This window comes from Melitaea cinxia, chromosome 13, assembly GCF_905220565.1.
Source record: "Melitaea cinxia chromosome 13, ilMelCinx1.1, whole genome shotgun sequence".
Taxonomy (NCBI): domain Eukaryota; kingdom Metazoa; phylum Arthropoda; class Insecta; order Lepidoptera; family Nymphalidae; genus Melitaea; species Melitaea cinxia.
This window is the reverse complement of record NC_059406.1, coordinates 3,510,309-3,532,215: the sequence shown is the minus strand read 5'-3', so window position 1 is coordinate 3,532,215 and position 21,907 is coordinate 3,510,309. Positions and strand designations below refer to the sequence as shown.

Here is a 21,907-nt window from a genome sequence, read left to right as displayed (position 1 = left end):
AGTAATATTCCCGGTGTGGGCTGGATGAAGATTGCGGAAAACAGGGATGTCTGGCGCGAACTTGGGGAGACCTATGTCCAGTAGTGGACTGCAATAGACTGAACTGACTGACTGATAGTAATAATGAAATATTGGGAATACTTTTTTTAATTGTTCTTATTGTAAAAAATGACTCTCGCAGTTTTGGTACTGACCGACCACTGGGTTTGATTACTCAAATATGTCTAATTGTTTACCTATACCGTCTCATTTGTTGGATTATACCAACCGGTATTACAAAATATATACTTATAGAATTACATAACGTTTAGTTCGATATCACACAATTGAACTTTATGTATCTGCAGTGTGAATAGGTCCAGCAACTAACTTTGAGTCTTGTAATAAAACTGGAATAGAAATTATTTATATTAGGAGCGAGAACCCCAAAGTATCAGACCGCTTCTGACTATATTTACATTTCTAACTTAACTCAATATTACAGCTTTCTGTCTTAAACATAGTTTAATTTGAAATTAAGTGTTAAAAACATAATTTAAATACGAAACTCTCGCGTAGAAACAATAAATTAGACGAAATTAATTTGCTTTAATTTCTGAGAAGTATACTTAATTATGATGTTACTTTGTTACATAATTAATAATAAATTGAAGCAAATGAATAGAACAGAGAATATAATTATATACGTAAATAGTATTTTAAAAGAACAGTAAGTATTATGACAAAACTATTTCTAAAAAAATTCGTAAAATGTTTAATTGATATACTTTCTAAGATAATAGTAATATGCGTTAAGCAGGCAGGAATAATGCGTTTTATTGGCGGTCAGGATTATTCTTATGAGTACATATTATTCTTATGAATACATTGCTGGACATATGTAACATGTAATGTAACGTTAAAGCATAAAGTCATCAAAGTGTCTGTATCTGACTTGGGAATCCAAAATTTGGATCCTAAAATTTAAACACATAAATATGACAAAAGTGCTCTTTCTCTATTTTCCATCGACCATCAAAACAAACACATCTGCATACCTATACACAAAATATGAGCAAAAATACTATAACTATAATATAAGCATACCAATAAGCATATGCAAGTAAAAGAAAAAAAAATAATGGGAATATACCCAGTCAAAAAGTATCTGAAAAATTCATTACAACGGGGAAAGAATAATTAAAAATATTGACATTAATAATTTACATAAAATAGTATTTATTTCTGTTATGGAGGTTGTGCATCTGTGCCAAATCCTCGCCTCCCTGATCGATGAATCTGGAATACGGCCAGTGCAGTTTTATATACCGTGCCATGAAAAAACCTTATGACATAACTTAGTATTAATTCAGCTAGATAACCGATTCCGTAATCTCAGATCGTTATCAAAATTATTTCCACTACACTGATTACTGTTAGTGGCTGTGTGAAAAAGATTAACTACGACATTTAACAGGATTTTACAAGAAATCAAGGAATATATGAAAAATAATTTATTATTTGAACTACATAATCACGTTTATACATATAAACCTACGCCGACACAATGCCATCTCCTCTGCCCCTAGGTTGCCTGGAAGAGATCCTTACCGATTTTGATGATTTTTAATTTAATCGAAAGCTGATGCTTATCCTGTGGTCACATTTAAATTTCACCGAGATCTATTTACAACTTTTTGAGTAATCTTTGATAACGCGTATTTACTCACAATCACATCATAATGTAGGGTTAGGTTGTATTACTTGTCGGTGTAATTGAAATCAGTTTTTTTTTTCATTTGCGAGCAAACACAATTATTGAAGTAAAACTTCTTTACGCACGCTTGACTTGGGGAGTAAGCTGGTGAATGCGTGACGAGAGCGTTACGAAACGTGTGATAAGGCGAGACGAACGAGGCGAGACGAACGAAGCAAGAGCGAGAGGTGCGAGCACATATTTTCTTTCTCTCAGAGCGGAACTGTGTTATCCCTTAGTCGCCTCTTACGACATCCACGCGAAGAGAGGGGTGGCTATATTCTTTAATGCCGTAGCCACACAGCTAATACAATTCAAATGGGCCGAAACAATTTCGAGAGGCTGATAGGAGGATTCCATTAGTCTGGGCGGCGTTTGACAGGTTTTGTAAAGTCGAGAATTCCGGAATATAGGAAGAAAATAGTCTTCAAGCATAGAAGCGAGCAGAAGCATCCTACCTATTTTGACATATGGTGCCGAGACGTGGATACTGACGAAGGGTTTAAAGTTGCTCAACTTGCAATGTAACGAGCTATGCTTGGGGTCACTCTCATAGGATCAGAAATGAGACTATCCGAGAGAGAACAATATTAATGATATGCCTGTAGAATACGCAAGTTTAAGTGGCAGTGGGTTGGTTACTTCTATCACAGGACCGTTGGTGCAGACGTCTTCTAGAGTGGAGACCACGTGTTGACAAACACAGTGTGTGACGCCCTTAGTCCAATCAACCGAAATCATCGGATCTACGTGTGATCGTCGGAGGGGGCTGGATGAGGGCTGCGAAGAACTGGGAAGTTTGGTATGAACTCGGGGAAGCCTAAGTAGTAAATACTTGAAAATAAATTTTTGAAGTGTCAACAAACCCTCATGTGAGCATCATATTTTTAATAAAACAGCCTAAATGTATAAATATTTCAGACATGTTTTGCAAACTCCAGGCGATTTACATTTAAAATAAAAACATTACCATTACAAACCAAAATACGAAATAACGACCCAAATTATGTATTTTCTTAACTCAAATACTCCAAAATGACCAAGACTTGGTCGTTTGTATTATCTTAAGACTTTATCCTTTGCTCAACAATACATCAAGTTGACGTCTTAACAAAAGTAGATATTGTCGTTAACGCAATGCGAAAACTACAACATGTCTTTTGTTGTCTGAAAGTCAGTGACCCGTTAATATTTCGTGCTATTATGTTTATTTATATCATCTAGTTCTGAATCTTGGTTGCGAAGTGTTATGAGTTCTACGTACTTTTATTTTTTATTGCAAGTATACTCTCCGTCATGTTTAGATGTGACACTATTTTCGGATTTTTCGATTCTGTATTCGTTTACGGCCAGTTTCTGCTTACTATAAAACTTTGATTATACGTAATACAGATAGAATTGTGGTGAAATCCTACTGGTAGACAAAATCAGATAGACGATTCAAATTTTAATTTTTATTAGTTGATCTTTATTTTCCTTATATGCATTTTCATCAATTTCTTTTTAATCTCTTCTAAGTTAACAAGAAAATCTATAATAAAGGAAAATTATGACCATATAATTTTCATCTCATATGTATTAAGATAGAAAGATATGAAAAATGAGAGGCCAATGTTATTAGAATGTCGTTTTTTATTTATGCTTTCCAACGAGGTCAGCGGATAGGGAAACCCTCGTCCCTAAAAGCCATAAACATTCTTCAGATTGTCAGATTTTTTTCTGTTGCGTAAAGAAGGGGGAGGGGTGGGATTGTATCTGACATGTGCAAAATGGGAGCATTACTCGTGCCCAAATTGTAAAAAGTATTTAAATAAACATAAACTTGGTGTATAAATTATTTTGATCTCACTACATTCAATTAATAAAGGATCATAAAATTTGCCATTAATTTTTATGTCCTTTCATTATCGGTTGTCTGGTAGGGATTGCTTTTTAATTTTATTTGTGGCCATAATTGTTGGTAATGTTAATTTTGTTCTTTGTTTAAATGTACAATAAAGTATATTATTATTATTATTATTACTAATGAATAGAAAAATTGCAGAAAATAAAAATAAAAGTACTTGTAATAAAAAGCGTAGGTACTATCATTAGTATGAATAAAAATTACTTTGATTCTGGAAAAAATTTCGTTAGACATTAATCTTTCAAAAAAGTAGTTCTTTTTTGGAATATCTTTATCTTCTTATATATATGTATAGTTATTGGATATCTCTTCCAGAGGATAAATGAGTAGATCCAAGTAATAAAGCGGAAGTGTATCGTGTTCATTATCAGGACTCTATGAGATCTATTAAGTTCAATCATATAACCAATAATGTCTTCACTGTCTCAGTCACAATGAGGCTTAATCGACTTATATCGAATATTATAGCATAGCACATATGATAGATATTCGTGTGATGTCAATTAGGTGTGTAGTAGAGAATAATTATTTAATGTTGATGACCGTCCTATATTAGCGATGACAACGCAAAACACTTAAATGTGACCGTCGTGGTTGTTACCGTAAACATCGAATAATATCCTATATTTTTGCAAGAAAATTAATCCTTAATCAGTGGTAAAGCCACATGATTATTATTTTTGCTAGGAGTGATTATAAAGCTTTAATATAAATACATATACCTACCTGCATTTAATTTTAATATCCTTCAAATTGATTAACAATTATTTTTGTAGCCACTATTTAAAACGTAAAATAATTTATCTGACCACTACTCATAGGAATCTTCTGTCACACTAAACGGGCTTGGAACTTACCTTGACAAAGTGCCTGCGGCTTGACACATATTCTCCCTACCAAAATATGACTGATGTACTAATGAGAAATGTTTATACTGACATATAGTGAGAGACCCAAAATAACCAAAATCCAAAACATTTCTATGACAGCTTTGGTAACAACAGTTAGAGAAATTAAGAATTCCGTTATTATTAACATTTAAAAATACTCGTACCTAAATTCTATCGTATCATTATTGTTCCGCTTATATACTGAGGTAGTCATAAAAATGTATTAGATTATATTTACTAAGCCTTTTCTTGTACATAAATATCGAAATCAATTTTAATAATTCCAAGTAATAAAATACTTTCAAAAGAATTAATTACAAGTCGGATTAAAACTCGATTCGGATAAGAATATTACGGAACGATCTTAAGCTCGTTCAAAAGTCATCTTAATTTAACTTATCGGAGTCGTATTTTGGATAGCGGAAATTCGACAAACGTAGCTCGAGATATTGCTGAAAATAACCAAAGCTCTTTATTTCCGAGGCTTGTTTGCGATAGGCGGTACACAAAAGATGACATGCCGTCCATTGTTATTAAAAAAAGACGTCAACTTTAGTAGCCTCTCTTGATTTATGACGGTTTTGCGAGAGGATAATGGAATTTTCGTTACATAATGCTGCGTAACACCTCATTAATGTAACGATTCATTTGAGAAACGATAGTGGAGATTGAAAATATGTAATAGCAGTTGACAGATACGTTTTTTATATTCATCACTTTAATTATGTGTTTTGTACAAAATTTAGTATTTTGTTTGATGATGGATCGGTCAATACACATAAAGTTACTTCAACTAATTAGTTGATTGACGAGATTTTTGATAGTTTTAATTGCTGGGTTTTATCCGAGCAACAAAAAGCAATCTTATGATATAAACACAAAGTATTAGATCAAGTCGAGACTTTTTAGAGAGAGATTTTACCAATTCATTTTTCAATTCACTTTTCCCACTCAATGAAGAAATAACAAGTTGTCGTAGTGTTTATACTAGTAAAAAGGAACTCTAGCAAATTACTGTAGATTCAATTTCCTATCATAATTATACAGTAACAAAAGACGAAATCCTAAAAATACTCTATAAAATCTCGCTCGGGGATGACGTCAAAATTAATGGATTAAAATATATAGGATAGAAAAAAATATTTGATCTCATAATCGTTGGTTTTAAAGGTATGTTTTTCAAATATGCAACTAGATCGTGCTTCCATTACTCATAAGTAGTGTTTAAACTCGAAAGCGCGACGCTTTTTCAAGTGGCATATCAGCTGCTGATGTCACGAGTTTAGCGACCTAAGCTTCATCGACGAGTGACTAACTTGAATGAATAATATTTTCACATCGATCGGAATGATTACGGTTCAACTGTCAATAAACAATTTTAATCGGTCCTTCGGGATTTTATCTCTGCTCCCTTAGTAACATTTATTACGAATAAAATATTTTTGTAATCTTTTTAGTTATTATATTCGTATGTAGCATTACTAGTTATTATTAAGTATATAAAGGAATATGTTACTAAAGAATTTTAATCTACAGTTTACTTGTTATAGGTATGAAATGAAAGATTAAGTTTAAAATTGTAGTGATAATAAGCAAACAAATAATTATTATCTCTAAACGGTCGACACGGTCAGTCGGAGACGTGGGTTCGAACCCTGCTGGAGCGATAAATTTTTGATATGATATTCAAAATGTTCAGAATTCCTAATGTGTGGGTAGCACAAAAATAAAATCGTAGATATTAATTATTATCTCTGTATAATATTGGTACGTCGCTATTGGTACACATAATAAACAATGAAAATAAAATATTTAGAATTGCTTAATCTTTTAAGTTGAAATACACAAAAATAACAAAACATACGACTTTAGTAGCCTACAGATCAGAGGCAGGAATATAACAGTATTATATATTTTAGTTCTAGGCATGTGTATTATATGTTATTCATGTATGTTGGTCATGTTGAACGTAATTATCATCTATAATTAAAGTAATGATTAGACTTAGTATTGATTGTAAGATCAACTTGAAGTATAGTTGTATACTTGTTGGTGTGCTATAAATGAATTAATAAATAAATAACGAGTCACTCAACAAAAGTAACTCTCGGTTTTAAAAAGTTTATTCTAAAATAATAACACTTACCGAGCGGTTAATAAAAGCAGATGATTCGCGGGCATTCAAAGAACAGGTAAAACTGAAGCGGAGCTCCGGCTTCATATTGCTTTTTGCGGTGGAAGTAATTTGTCAACGTCAATAAAACTCAACCTGGTGGCTTGTTTCACTCGGAGAAAGATTTGTCCAATCAGTTCTCAGCTATCCGTATTTTAAACTGCACAAATTACAGAAGTATTTCTTTTTATGAGTACATACATACATTTACAGATAACTTTGAATTTACTATTTGATTTTGTAATTAATATATGTGTTAAAATGGAATTTTTTATTATTAGTATAAAAAAATAAAATAAAATTATAAAACCAATTGACATATAATAATAATTATGTGTTTCATGTTTGAATTTCAATTGCTGTATTTATAATTAAATGCAGTTTATTTTCGCTGAAAATAAATTAATCATAAAAAATCAAATTCAATTCACTCCACAAATAGTTTTTTAATAATGACGATTCACGGTATTTTCTCTAAATAGGTGTTTCGATTTAATTAAAATTTATTAAAACCAAAATGCACTAGTATTTATATGTATATTGAATTTCAAATAAATTTGATATTATATCGCTTCAAAATTGAATAATTAGATAATACATTTTCATATAATTTATCAAATAATAATTAAGTTATACAATAGTAGCTGCTTGGTTTGATTCTAATTAGCTTATTGGATAATCTAATTATTTCAATGAAAATCATACAATTATATTGTAAATGAGTCGATTCAGTATTAATATTATCACTAGAATATAAACCAATTTTAGTTAGACCCATATTTGAAGGAACAATTAAACACAGTGAAATGTAATTGAACTGTTAGATTAATAATACAGTTTTTTGCATGCGTATTTGGTTATTGCATTAATAAAATCAGAATCCAAAACTTCTGTATTAAAAAAGGCTTAAACATCATAAATGTACCTGGGTGACCGACTTAGCTCGGTATATTTTAGTAAACCGTGTTTTTTTTGGAATCATATTTAAATACGAATTACATATTGATAAAATATGAATAATATTTCGACGTAATCATAAAAAATATTAACTGGTTATTTAAATACAAAATCACGAATGTATTTAGAAAAAAAGGGGAAAAAATAACCAATCTGGAGACATGAGGATTTGAACCGGGGCATTTTTAGTTGGTCTCTATCGGCCGACTTCCCAACTGAGCTATTATAATTTTATAAACCATTGCGAAATTTACCTTCATATATTCTAATAATGTTGTAGCCATTTTTTCATTGCCTAAAAACAGGGAGGAATTGACATTTTCTAAAGATGAATCCTAGCTAGATCGATTTATCGCCCCCGAAACCCCCTGCATACTAATTTTCATGAAAGTCGTTCGAGCCGTTTCCGAGATTTAGATTATATATTTTTATTTATTTATTTATTTTATACTTTATTGTACACCACAAATATATTACAAGCAAAGCATAAAGATATATATATATTTAAGAATTTCTCGTTTAAAGGTATTAGATAAGTTATGGTGTAACGCTGATATGTTTTACCCATAGATTTACACTCATTCATTATGTACAATTTTGTTGTATAAATTAATTTTTGGTAAAGAAAAATCAGTTTTACATAATAAAGATGATTTAATAAGATTGTCATTATATTTCCCAGTTAATAAAAGCAAAAAAATTAATAAAATATATCTATGTATATAAAATATAAAATAGAACTACCCTTTAAAAAAAAACTAAAACTCCTAAGTATACAACACCGTTCATAAATTATTATCTTTAGTCGGCGTAAAGCTATATGCTTAAGTGTTCCTACAAAAAATGTATCGCATAAGCTGTATAATCACATAAAACTTGATAAATTGTAAAACTTAGATCATAATTTTTTATCTTCATCAAATATTAAGCGACAACGTTTAGTGGCAGAGCAAGTGACTAAAATAACTTTCGCTATTCCCAGTACAGGCCTGCCTGATCCAATTACAAAGTTTAATTACTCATCAGAGTGGATAGTAGGTGCCTGTCATCCTCCAATGTTGTAACTTCGGACGCCGCCGTTCAGATGCTACTCTGTGGCCGTGTAGTCTAATATTGAACTAGTTAATAGGCAATTTCATTTTCCCATTTAATGTATCCCCCTTATCTGTTTTACTTATCTCTTATTTTAGAATTAAGTTCCTTCATTTGCGTATTAAAAGTTTTATTGTTATACGTTTTATTGTAAAACTAGCTTCTGCCCACGATTTCGTCCGCGTGAAATAGTTATTTTGAAACATTCATCATTGGTGCTCCGCTCCTATTGGTCTTAGCGTGATGATATATATAGCCTATAGCCTTTCTCGATAAATGGGCTATCTAACACTGAAAGAATTTTTCAAATCGGACCAGTATATTCTGATATTAACGCGTTCAAACAAACAAACAAACAAACTCTTCATCACATCATCATCACATCAGCCTTTCGCAGTCCACTACAGGACATAGGCCTTCACAAATTCACGCCAAAAATGGCTAGAACTCATGTGTTTTGCCAATAGTCACCACGCTGGACAGGCGGGTTGGTGACCGAACTCTTGAAACAAATTTTTTCAGCTTTATAATATTAGTAAAGATTAAAAAAAAAATTGGTTTTTTGAACTTGGAACTAAAAATACTTACTTTAAAAACAATATATCTATTAAATTTATGTATTCAAGTAAGGTCATTACGTGAGTGGCGTCTCTCCAATTTAATTTTTACCAAGGGTTGTGCTGATATAAATAAATGCCAACTGGTGCCCGGCAATGCAGGCTCATTAAACTTTATAATTGGCTTCGGTATAGGATGGAATGATGAAAAAGGTGGTAAGCTCCATCGGATATACGTAAAAGCAATTTATGGGAATGCAGGAGCAACCAATCGTACTGTACATTGTATACATGCATTGATGCCGCTCTTGCTACATGCTTATCAAAGCAGATTTCTTTTTAGTCTATCTGCTTTCATTTACCCTCACTCATAATTTACTTTTTTACGTTACATTCAACAAAACGTAAATAGTAAAAAAAAAAATTATTTTTGGAACGAAGTTCCTTACGGCAGGTTTGGAGGAGATAGAGCTGGGCGACCGAACTAAAAAAAATTTGAGAATGAACCCTAAAAAAATATATTATAACGGGAGTGACGTAATATCAGTAACACGACTGTATAATATGACGTATGTAAAACCGAACTCATTTAACATTAATAGCTATAAATGTTTAGGGTTTTTTTGGTGAAATAATGAATACGTTGGAGTGTGTCTATTTGTCTAGTCCATTTTTTTAGAAGTCTCCTAAATGATAAAACAAATATGGCGTACTTCCGACCAAAGAAAATTAGATAGTGTTATTTAGTAAAGTGACACAAAGAGCAAATGAATGAACAATACTAATAAGCCATAGATAGATGATAGTAAAATTCATTTTATATTCAAATATTGTTGAAATTATTTCAAAACCTGATAATATATTGAATATTTTTATTAAAAATCAGCAGAGGTACAGAATCATGAAAAAAATAAATAGATAATCGAGCATCTTTATAAAAGGCAAAGCTATTTTATCTTAAATGAGATAGTGTTAAAAGTGTTCAGGGTGAAATTGATATTCAGAAATATTCATAATATAAAATAAAACCTTTACAATTAACACTACTATAAAATATTGACATTTGTAATATTTTGTAAGCATTTTTTTTTCGCTTAACATAAAAAAAACCAACAATATTAAACAACTCAATCTTATGGCCGATCAGTTTTTCAACCATAGGTAGGCTGTTGGTTTAGGGAATCAAATTTTTATTTTTTATTTTTTTCTTGTGTATTAACTATAATCCTCTAGTTTTGTGTTAGCGCATTAGTGCACGAGGCTATCCTATATTTAAGTTTACTTGTATACCACTATGTGGAAACTTTTAATTGGCCTTTATGTACCTATTTGTAAATTTAAATCCATGTTATTTAGCTGTAAGTTTTCCTGTAAAATAAATAAACTTAATAACAAATCGCTTTACGGTAAAATTGTTTTATAACTTATTAACAAATTGTAGTTCGTGAAATTTTAAAATATAGGTAAAGGATACGGCCTATTTTATCGTTTATTTTACAGTTCACCCACGATCGCCTATTCCTAAGGTAAGCAATTTAATGCTTGCGTTATAGGTAACAGCCGACTGATATAACTATTTTTTTTTTTTTTGATAAATGTATATAAAAATAGTTTCATCTACAAATATATAAAATAAGATGAAGCCTTCAATAAAAATTAAAATATCGCTTTAAATATTAGACAAATATTTTAAAGTAGCTTAATAATAAAACGAACATCAAACTTTCTCGAACTACAGAAGTAAGAATGAATGAAACAATTGAACACAACAAACTTGCAACTTGAACATCACTCAACATACAAACAAAAGTTCATTCGAAAAGTTTCTTCCTTGCAAACTCACTTCCTTTAACTTTAATTACCGAAGACTTCACACTCCATATAAGATAAAGTTTCATTCTTTCGAACGTAGAACGTTTTCAGAGATTTTTTTTTCCAATTGAAATTGCGATAACAGGTTTTCAAGTCGATTTAATGCGGGGGAATCTAGAATAACTTTTAACTGCGATTCGTTTTATGCTGCTACAAGTTTCTTCTACTGTAAATTATCAATCTAATGTGTAAAATTCTCGTGTCGCGATCTCCTCCGAAACGGCTTGACCGATTCTCATGAAAGTTTGTATGCATATTGGGTAGGTCTGAGAATCGAACTACATCTATTTCATCCACCTAAATGTTAAGGGTACTCCACCTCAAATTTTATTTTTTATTTTTAGATATTTTTTTTTATGATACAACATTAAAAAATACATACAACCCTAAATTTTCAACCCTTTACGATCAACCCCTGTTTTTAAATAGCGTTTAACGGCAAGACAACGTTTGGCGAGTCAGCTAGTTTTTAATAAATATATTTTTTATTACAGGTGAACGTTTAGAATCACTGCTCCTCTCTAATGATTCCTAGTAATGTATTTTATGGCCTATGGAGTTTCTCGGAAAAATTTCGCATTTCGCATGAAAAAATCATATTATGACGGATATATAATAAATACATTACTTTCTAATACATTATAAGTACTTCAGTTAAATTCAAAATGTCTCCCTATATTCTATCAAAACATAAAAAAATCATTACATGTTATATTTAAAATATATACATGTCAGTTATAATATATATAAAAACAACAGTTGAAAAAAAACAGTCGTTTAGACACAAGGTAATGTCTAGAAGTGAATTAACGGCAATTTTTGTATTGTGTACAGTTTAGAAATCGTATGTGTTGTTGTTTAATTGAATGTCTCTTGTATCCGCTTATATTATTAATTATAATAATTAGATTTAAATAGTACGCAACACGCCGTAAAGGCGATCGATTAATTAATTCACGAGTTTTTTGCCTTGCATACATCACGGCAGCGCGCCATGTTTGTCAGTTTATTTGCCATTCATTACATCTAGTTGCTTTATCAAGTGTATTTATGTTGCTAGGCAATATAAACGGTATGGTCATATTTAAAAAAAAGTATGGGTATAAGTTTGTTACTGTGTGAACTAAACAGCCTGATTAATAGTAATGACTGCTAAATTGAACCACTTAAGGTAGAGAACGGTATACAAGAGATACCCCCATCAAAAAACATGAGGTAAAAATGGCAGAATGTCAAATCTTAAATCTAGAGCAGCCCGGCTGGCAAACTCAGATTTTTTAAATAGATTATACGTTTAAAAGATTTATATAATAATCAAGAAAAACAACGAATCGGATCGTTTTCATTATGTCGAACTGTGAACTCTGAACAAAGATGATATCGGCAACCCTTCGTTATATATCAAAACTGAGTTAACTTTGCCGATTGTTCGCTAGAAATTTCATTAAACTGACTTCGCTACTCCAACTCGAGGCTCGCTGACTGAAACTATGATCAAACTAGTTATTACTTACATTTCATGGATTTCAAAAATTTTCAATGTTTTACAGTTTAAATTTTTTCGTTGTCTAAAAATTTTAACCGTGTTAAAGTACATTTAGGCTTGTTTACGTATCTTTTTTTTAAGTTAATCATTTATTTTTTAGTTTTTTTCTCTAATTTCTATCTGTAAATGTTTCTTGTCAAGTGTGTTGGAAGAAATCATTTTAGGACGCATAAACTTTACACTTATGTTTGCGACATACATATTTGACATACATATTGAGACATTGTACATATAGCAAATTGTTAAATTAATTATTATATTTTATTCAAAATGGTCTAAATATTCAAACCACAAACGTAGATACGCATGAACTGGTAAACTTTTCATATAAAAGATTCTATCACCTGTGTCGACACATATTTATAGTATATCAAGGCTATTTTCCGATGCACTGGAGCGCAATAGCAGTCTCACAAGAACTGGTGACTTGCCAAATATGTCAACTTCTCTGGCAGATATAAAATGTGAAAGATAAATGAAGAAACGAAAGGCACGAAATAAGCCAATGGTTGTACAAATAAAAGATTTTCCTTATTGTACTTTTTATAATGTTACGAATAGATTGAATTCGAGGATAATTGTTTTGTTACGTCGTAAGAATTTTATTTATTGTATTTGCTTATAATCTTAACAACAATTTTAAATTTTTTCATTCATATTTTTTGTATATTAACTGTCTTTCTTTTTTCTTTTCAGAATCTTAAGAATCAAATCATGACAACGAATGTTTGGGTAGAACAGGTAAGTGAGCATGATATTTAATTATATAATTTTCAAAATTTAATATTTAAACGACATTTTCCTTAATATTAAATGTGCCGTTAAAGATCTTTAGCAGGAATTCGTAAAACAATTCTCGACAGAACATTTGTCAAAATTTTATGTTAATTTAAATTCGTCGTTGGTTTTTTTTAATTTTTTAATTTTTTTTAAATTACTATAATTATTTATAAATATAAGCCTCAATAAATATAAATAAAAAAATAGTCTCAAGAAAATATTTTGACATGTCTTAACATTAACTTCACAAATAAGATTTGTGCACGAAAGCAGTAGCAAGAACTCTAAGATACAAGTAAAATTAGATTCAAACTTCTTGTTACTAATTATTGGGAACTGAATTCATTTAAACAAAACATTTTTTTTTTCGAATGTGTTGCGTTTGTAGCACACTAGTATAGAGATAATAGTACGCAGAGGCGTACCCTGTCATAAAATTAGTGCACACAGTCTATGACACTCGACAATTCTTCACACGTGCGACATTTACAAAACCCTTTTCAAGAATCCATTGTCGGGTAAAAAGTTCAGTAAAATGCTGAATAGGAGTAGCCATGTCAAGTCACGTAGCTAACAAATGATAGTAGTCATTCGGGAATTGACGTTGAAAGAAGATGTGGTCCTTTCTTTCAGTTCTTGTCAAGATTCAACGTAACTAATAGAACGTCCATGTATGTCCTCTGCGATTTCGTTTTTTATTAAAATAAAATAAAATTCTGAAGTAAACTGCTATGAATTGCGTATAGCTAGCTGTCAATTAGTACGTGTCTCAACTTCGAGTACAGTTCATGTTTTGCTATTGGATACTTGGTGATTTTCAATTCATTTTCTTAAAAGAATTCAACTTTGTGATATGTAATTTTCATTTTAAATATTCGTTTTATATAATAACTAGCGACCCGCCCCGACTTCGCACGAATGCAAAAACTGTCAGTGTTTCTTTGCTATATTATGCATATAAACCTTCCTCTGGAATCACACTATTTACTGAAAACTTAATCGAAATCTGTTACGTAGTTTTAAAGATCTAAGCATACAGAAAACGGGAAGCGACTTTGTTTTATACATAGTATGTAGTGACGAGAGTTTTTCGGAGTGGCAAAGGACGTTAATGAATATCAACGTGCGATTTAATGACATAAGCAAACACCAATATCAATCATTTTTCGAAATTAAACATTTAAGCGTGAAGTTAATATAAGCCTTATTTTTTCGATACCTAAAAAAAAATTACCCTAATTGTGAAATTTTTCGAAAATCACATTATATAAAAATCCATAGTCCTACGAGTTTACACTTTTTGTTGCTGGTAAGAAAAAGATTTTTCCTTAAGGAAACGCAATGAAGAAAAAAAGGATTGTAGGGTATTTTTCTTGGGAATTATCTAGTATTCGATATAATTGATTGTTTCAGATTTTTTTTTATTAATATTACAACAAAACAAAATTCATAAACAAATCGCAATAATAAAGTAAAACTAATAATTGTGTTTGCTCGCAAACGAAAAAAACTGACTTCAATTACATCGACAAGTTTTAGGTACACGAAAAAATGGTCAAGTGAATCCGCGTTATCAAATAATACTCAAAAAATAGTCATCAAATCTCAATAATGTTTAAATGAGTCCACATTACAAGTATTAGGTTTCGATTAAGATAAGAATTATCAAAATTGGTATACCCAGTGAAAAGTTATGCGGTATAATACAACGTAGATCGATGAAAAAATAGTCAAGTAAATACTCGTAATTAGATTTTAATCAAAAAGTACTTGTTAGAACTCAATTAAATTTAAATGGAACCACATGACACGAATCACCTTGCGATTTAAAAAAATCATCGAAATCGATGTACCCAATCAAAAGTACTCAGGTAACATACATAAAAAAAGTACAATCGAATTGAGAACTTCTCCTATTTTGAAGGTCGGTTAAGAATTCGTTTGTTTCATTGAACACGTCAAACAATTTCTATAAAAACTCAACCCATGCGAGAGAAACTTATTATTTTTCTTAACATATTTATGAATTTCAACACATTCAAGAAATGTATGTGAACAAAATATTCGTTAGTTACAAGAGCGAAGAAAGTATAAGTTGATAAACATTCTTCATAAGTATACTTTTAGTTCTCAGTTCAAGTTCTGTATAATTTTCGTCGTGTTTTCCCCTTTAGGGATGAAAACTTTACTTTGTTTTACCTTTTGAGTGCCCTTATGTATTGGATTACCATTTCGCTATATATACATATATTCCGCAGATTCGCGAACTACGCGAGGCGTATAAATAAATCATAAACTTGGATTCGACGATCATAACATTTTTATTATCACGACGGCAACTTATATTCGGCTTTGAAAGTTTGTCCAAATAGACACGCTTAGCGAACTAAGAACGTTAGATGGAGATGTTTATATGTATATCGTGTGGAGTAAATAAGGTTTTATTACATAGCATGGCTATATAAGCGATGTATCTCGGAGTTTTATGGCTCAGTTTACATACCTAATTAATATTTCTACTCCCGCAAATAATAAGGGTATCGGGTTGCTTACTGATTTAATTACAAAGGCAATCAACAATAATATTATAAATTATAACATCTCTTGTATTATTATTATTATTTTTTTGAAATTCAAGGCCAAATTATAATAATTATTATGAAATTTTAGTACGGTATTTTAAAGCTTCAAAAGGACGTGTACCTACTGAGTATTTTATCACTATTAATTTGGTTAAATTTAAAGCTGAAAAATTTTATGTATCAATGAAAAAAAAAATTAAATATATAGTTACACTGTGCTGTGTGGCTACGGCACTAAAGAATTTAGCCGCCCCCTCTCTTCCCGTGGGTGTCGTAAGAGGCGACTAAGGGATAACAATGTTCCACAACCATCTTGGAACTTAAGAAGCTGACCAATGGCGGGATAACCATCCAACTGCTGGCTTTGAAATACACAGGCCGAAGACGGGCAGCAGCGTCTTCAGTGCGACAAAGCCAATACTGCGGTCACCAACCCGCCTGCCCAGCGTGGTGACTATGGGCAAAACACATGAGTTCTCATTATTTTTGGCGTAAACTTGTGGAGGCCTATGTCCAGTAGTGGACTGTATAGGCTGTAATGATAGTTACACGTAAAAAATATAAGTACACAATTTTAATAACTATTTTAAAAATATATTAAAATTATAAATTAAAATATAAAAAACTGTATCTTTCTTTATATGTGTCTGTATTTCAGTGTACATTAAGTATAAATAAATAAATAAAAAATATGAAACAAAATACCAGATAATGAAGCTATATTTTACAAGGATAGACTCTTTTTGTTACATTCTTCCTTATATAACCCTATTTTTACACGCTGAGTCTTTTCTTATACTTGAATGATTGGTTTTTCCAAAATAATTATGTTTATTAACCGACTTCAAAAAAAGGTTACTCAATTCGACCGTATATATTTTTTTTATGTATGTTTGGGGATAACTCCGTCGTTTATGAACCGATTTTGATAATTCTTGTTTCGTTGGAGAAGGTGATATCCCTAGTTACGTATCCCTAGAACCCTAGTACCATGATAAGAAAACCAGGATCTGATGATGGGATCCCAGAGAAATTGAGGGAAACTCTCGAAAAGCCGCATAACTTTTTACTGGGTGTATGGTGATTTTGATGATTTTTAATTTAATCCAAAGCCGATATTTATTATATGGTCACATTTAAATTTCATCGAGATCTGATTACAATTTTTGGAGTAATCTTTGATAATGCGTATTTACTCGACAATTTTTTTGCCTACCTACGTTGTATAATTGAAGGCGGTTTTTCTTCGTTTGCCTGCAAACAATTATTTTGTTAAAGTTTTTTGTCTCATATGTAGTGCATGCGAATTAAGATTAATTTTCTGAATTTAATAATCTAATAATAGTTTAAAAAAAAAACGCTTTTATAATTTAATCCTGATGATCCGAATTAAGATAATGGAAAAATCTTTTCAAATTAGTGTATTGTCATCGGTCCTAAATAACTCTACTAAGCTTAAATGATCAAAATAAAGTACAAAGAAGTCAGTTACAAACATACAAATATACAGGTGAAACTAATAAAAAGCTTATAAAAACAGTTTTTATAGACCAAAATCGCTTTTAATTCAATTTCCTTTAAGAAACCCGTTCCCGCTCCGTAGAAAAAAGAATCCTAAAAATAATTATATTCTCCTTGTACTTATAGGGAAAATAACCTTAAATAATAAGCTTAATAAATGAATAAGCGTTCTAAGCCTCGATATATTGTCTTAATAAATTCTGAAGTCTGAAGAGTCACAAATAGAAGAACAGACATCATAAAATTTTATTAGTTACTATCCACGGGACTTAAAATTGAAGCTGCTGTCTGACGTCTCACAGATTAGATTAAAAATTTAGTTTCTCACATCAAATATAAAAATAACCAAAAAATAAGACTTATTTAATATTTTTTCAATTATTTATTTAAGACTTTGTAATTTGTAAATAGATTTTAAAATAGATGAAAGATTTTTTTCCACTAATAAATAAGAAAATAAAAAAAATATTTGCATTATATTCTTTTACGTACATTGATCACTAAACTTGCTAAACTAGATCAAAATAGAAAATTACATTGAAGATAAACTCAGATTGTTTAGTTCTCTTTACTGATTAGATAGAAAACTTTATGACAATAAAGTAGCTTATTACTCGAGAATGGTTCAACCGATTCGGCAAATTTATTTTTTTGTATGTTCCTTAAGGCCTTAAGGTTTTAATACTTAAAAAAAAAAATGTTATTAACTTTTAACAGAACGAAGTCTGTCCGGACACCTAGCAGAAAATAATTTTAGCAGTTATAAATGTAGTTTCTACTTATAAATGACACCGCGATTGTCATTTTGAAACTATCGGATATTTTGGCGTTGTAAACGTCATAGTCATAGGTGATTTATCTCTCGCAATTAGGCGATTCTTAATAATTACATAGATAAAAACTATAAATTCGCCCTCTCAACCTCGTAGCAGAGGAGACAGATATTTTTACGTGTACACTGAATGAATTCACAAGGATAGCGTTATATGTTATTTGTTATATAAGACAATTTATGTGTACTTCACTATCGAATTGGGTAGTACCTGTAATTGTAAGTTGGTGACTGAAATAAATAAAATAAAAAAATAATGAATTTTTTTTAAGTAAATTATTATTGCCGTAAAAATATCAATCTTGATTTATAAACTCATATTATTAGTTGAAGTATAAGGAAACCGTATCGTAGCAATAAAGTGTAACACGGTCGCATATTTTTTCAAGAATTGCTCAGTGTACCGTATCGCTTATCTATTCTGACGGCTCTACACTCGTCGTTACTCAAAAACGTGTTAACTGCAAGTTAGTCCCCCGATGATTTATGATACGAAAGGGCCAGAGGGTGACCTTCTCTATAAATGATATAGAAAAGAGAGAGATAGATAATCGTCTTTTGAATATGTCAGATAAGGACAAAAAATTGTAACCTTTAGACCTTAACGATACGAACTGGGATGAAAGTTCTTATAAGTAGGACAGTGTTGTGTCGATAATGAATTTTATATGAACTTGGTTGTCAGCGATCTTTTCATGTATTTTCTTCAGTTTCGTCTAACATAATATTTTTCGTACTACAAGATAAAAGAGCGTCTGTAATACATAATGATTAGTGGATACGAAAGAGTACACGTTCTTATTTTGTTTGTGTCACGTGTACAATGAATAAAACATGAAGATAATTCTGAATGTATATGACCACTTTGAGGTGTGTTTGCTATCGTATCGAAATAAAGGAATATAAATCCAATCAATCAACATATTAAATTTTCTTGATACATGTATTTTTTTTTTATTGACGAGCCTGTTGGCTCAGTTGTGGCCCTGATTTCTACTCCGCGGGTTACGGGTACGATTCCCGCCAAACTCTGTTTCTAATATTCGTATTTACATATTAATATATGTAATATTTCTATTTATATTTATCAAAAAAATACTTAGCTGTAATAGTCGGCTGTTACCTATCACACAAGCATTTATATGCTTATTATAGGGACTGACTTGTGGGTATACGCTTACGCTACGCTTCAGTCTGTAATATCCCACAGCTGGGCATAGGCATCTTTCCCAATGTAGTAGAAGGACACCACGCTGCTTCAATGTGGTTTGGCGGGTTGTTTGTATAATATATTTAAATTTATTCATTTATGCATGCACACACCTACACGAACACACCTTTTCATGTCATGCACACACCTCTAACTACAGTGCATAAGAACTATGTCTTATTTTTTAGTAATTTTTTAATTTTTAATATAATGTCTAGTTATGCATTTTATAATGATTAATTTTTTCATATCAGTGTGATCCTATTTTGGCCATATTTATACATTATATTGTAACATACTATTGTGTCATAACGCTATTGGATTGCCGTATAAAATAAATAAATAAATGTATAAATTTCGCTTTATATAGGCTAATACTTAGTTGTTCAGTATTTTGTATTAGGTCAAAACTTTTCTGTTAATTTGCAAAAGATGCTGTTACCCAGTTATGGACATTTTAAGGCTGTTTTACTAAAAATGTTTTTTGTTGTCACAAATTTGGCGCTATTTAAAAATTTGTCTTAACTTATCTTGTAACTATTTTGATGGTTTATAAAACTTTTAGACCTTCAAAGAAGATACTTAAGTGACATAAATATTTCTACTAAAACAGTTTATATGCTATTTTCAAAGTAGTATCTGCGGAGTTTCTTGTCGATTCTTCTCAGCAGAATTTACATTTTGAATCGGTGGTAGCTTTACTTTAAAAAATAATAATCACTTTAAAAGTTTAATTTGTAAAATGAAGATTCAAAAGTGCTTTTGATGCCTATTTGAACAAAATTGTTGATTTTGGAATAGACGTACCTACTCAGGCCAGTAGCAGCCCTATCGATAAGTATTGAGCTAAAATTACCAAAGCAAGCATTTTTCCAATATCTTGACTAGTCGATATTATCAAAACAAGTAATTTTCTTATATCTTGACTCACAAGCCAAAATCAAAATTTATATTTGGCAAATTTTATCTTACAACGTTAGTTTAATAAAATACTATAAAACTAAAATGAACTCTGACCTCGTAAACCACTACCAACATTCGTGACATCAAGGCTAAATTGTAGTAAACTGTTTACTTCGGAGCTTTTAGCAAAACAAGAATTTATTGAAAGCTAACGCTATGGCTAATAAAGAAATTTTAGAGATTGTAAAACAAAATGTTACTTTCGAGGAAAACTTAGCACTAACTGCCGGCTGCGACTTCGCCCCGTGTACTAAATAGCTTAGCAATTTTTACTTCTTATTTTATAGTTCCTTCAGCCCTAAGTCTTACACTATTTCTGAAACAAATAAAGAATGTGTTGAACTCACAACACATGATTAATAATTATGCTATTGTGATATTCTTATTACTTAGTAATTTCATTAACACGGGACTTATCTCGTTCATCTTTTTGATATTCCCGATATTTACACGATGTTGCAGACGCCATGATTATGAGACGACTGGTAAGTTCCATACAAATTAATTATCAATAGTGATCGTGAAAATTTAAAGCGTGAAATTTTAACTTGAGAGTTGAAATTGTCTAGTAAATTTATCCTATTATTATTAACGAAATGCTTGATACGAAAATCTAAATGTATTATAAAACTATTTATGATATATATACTCTCGCACCTAACGTAGATGATGGTGGTATGACCATATATATCCAATCTTCTTCCACACAAGGTGAAATAATATTCATTGATTAAGCGGTCACCAACCCGCCTGCCCAGCGTGGTGTCTATGGGCAAAACACATGAGTTCACGTTATGTTTGGCGTAAACTTGTGGAGGCCTGTGTCCAGCAGTGGACTGTATAGGCTGTAATGATGAAGCACCACGAAGCTTGCGGTATAATTAAAGTATTAAATTAACCTTCGGTCAGTCGCGCATTTTTTGTTTACGCGGTTGGTCGCGTGGGGTCGGGGTCGCTTTGAAGACCCCAAAAAGAAACAGCCTAAAAAACAACTATCTAATTAATTTTTCTTAATTATCTTAGCAAATTATTGGTAATTAACCTAATTACAATAAAAGTACAACGAGTTATGTAAAAATATTCCTTTATTTCTGCCTTCAACTTACAATCTAAAAGTAGGCACCTAATTTTCTCTCCTTGAGATCACAATCACAAAAAAAAATGTTTTAATGTAACTAAATGCATGAACTTCTCCTTTTAATAAATTTCTATACAATAACACTAAAATAACAAAGACAGTTACGTAAAATTTGCAAAACACGAACAAAAAAAAAACATAAACTTTTACCAA

At 30.9% G+C, this 21,907-nt stretch overlaps 1 protein-coding gene across 1 annotated transcript in view; it reads left to right on the top strand.

The window, feature by feature from the left end:
* LOC123658862 (acetylcholine receptor subunit alpha-like 1) overlaps positions 1 to 21,907 on the top strand; it is a 78,555-nt gene that overhangs the window by 39,491 nt on the left and 17,157 nt on the right. Inside the window, exon 2 of the mRNA XM_045594154.1 lies at positions 13,425 to 13,469. Within this exon, the coding sequence (XP_045450110.1) occupies positions 13,425 to 13,469 (45 nt within the window). The remainder of the gene's footprint in view (positions 1 to 13,424; positions 13,470 to 21,907) is intronic.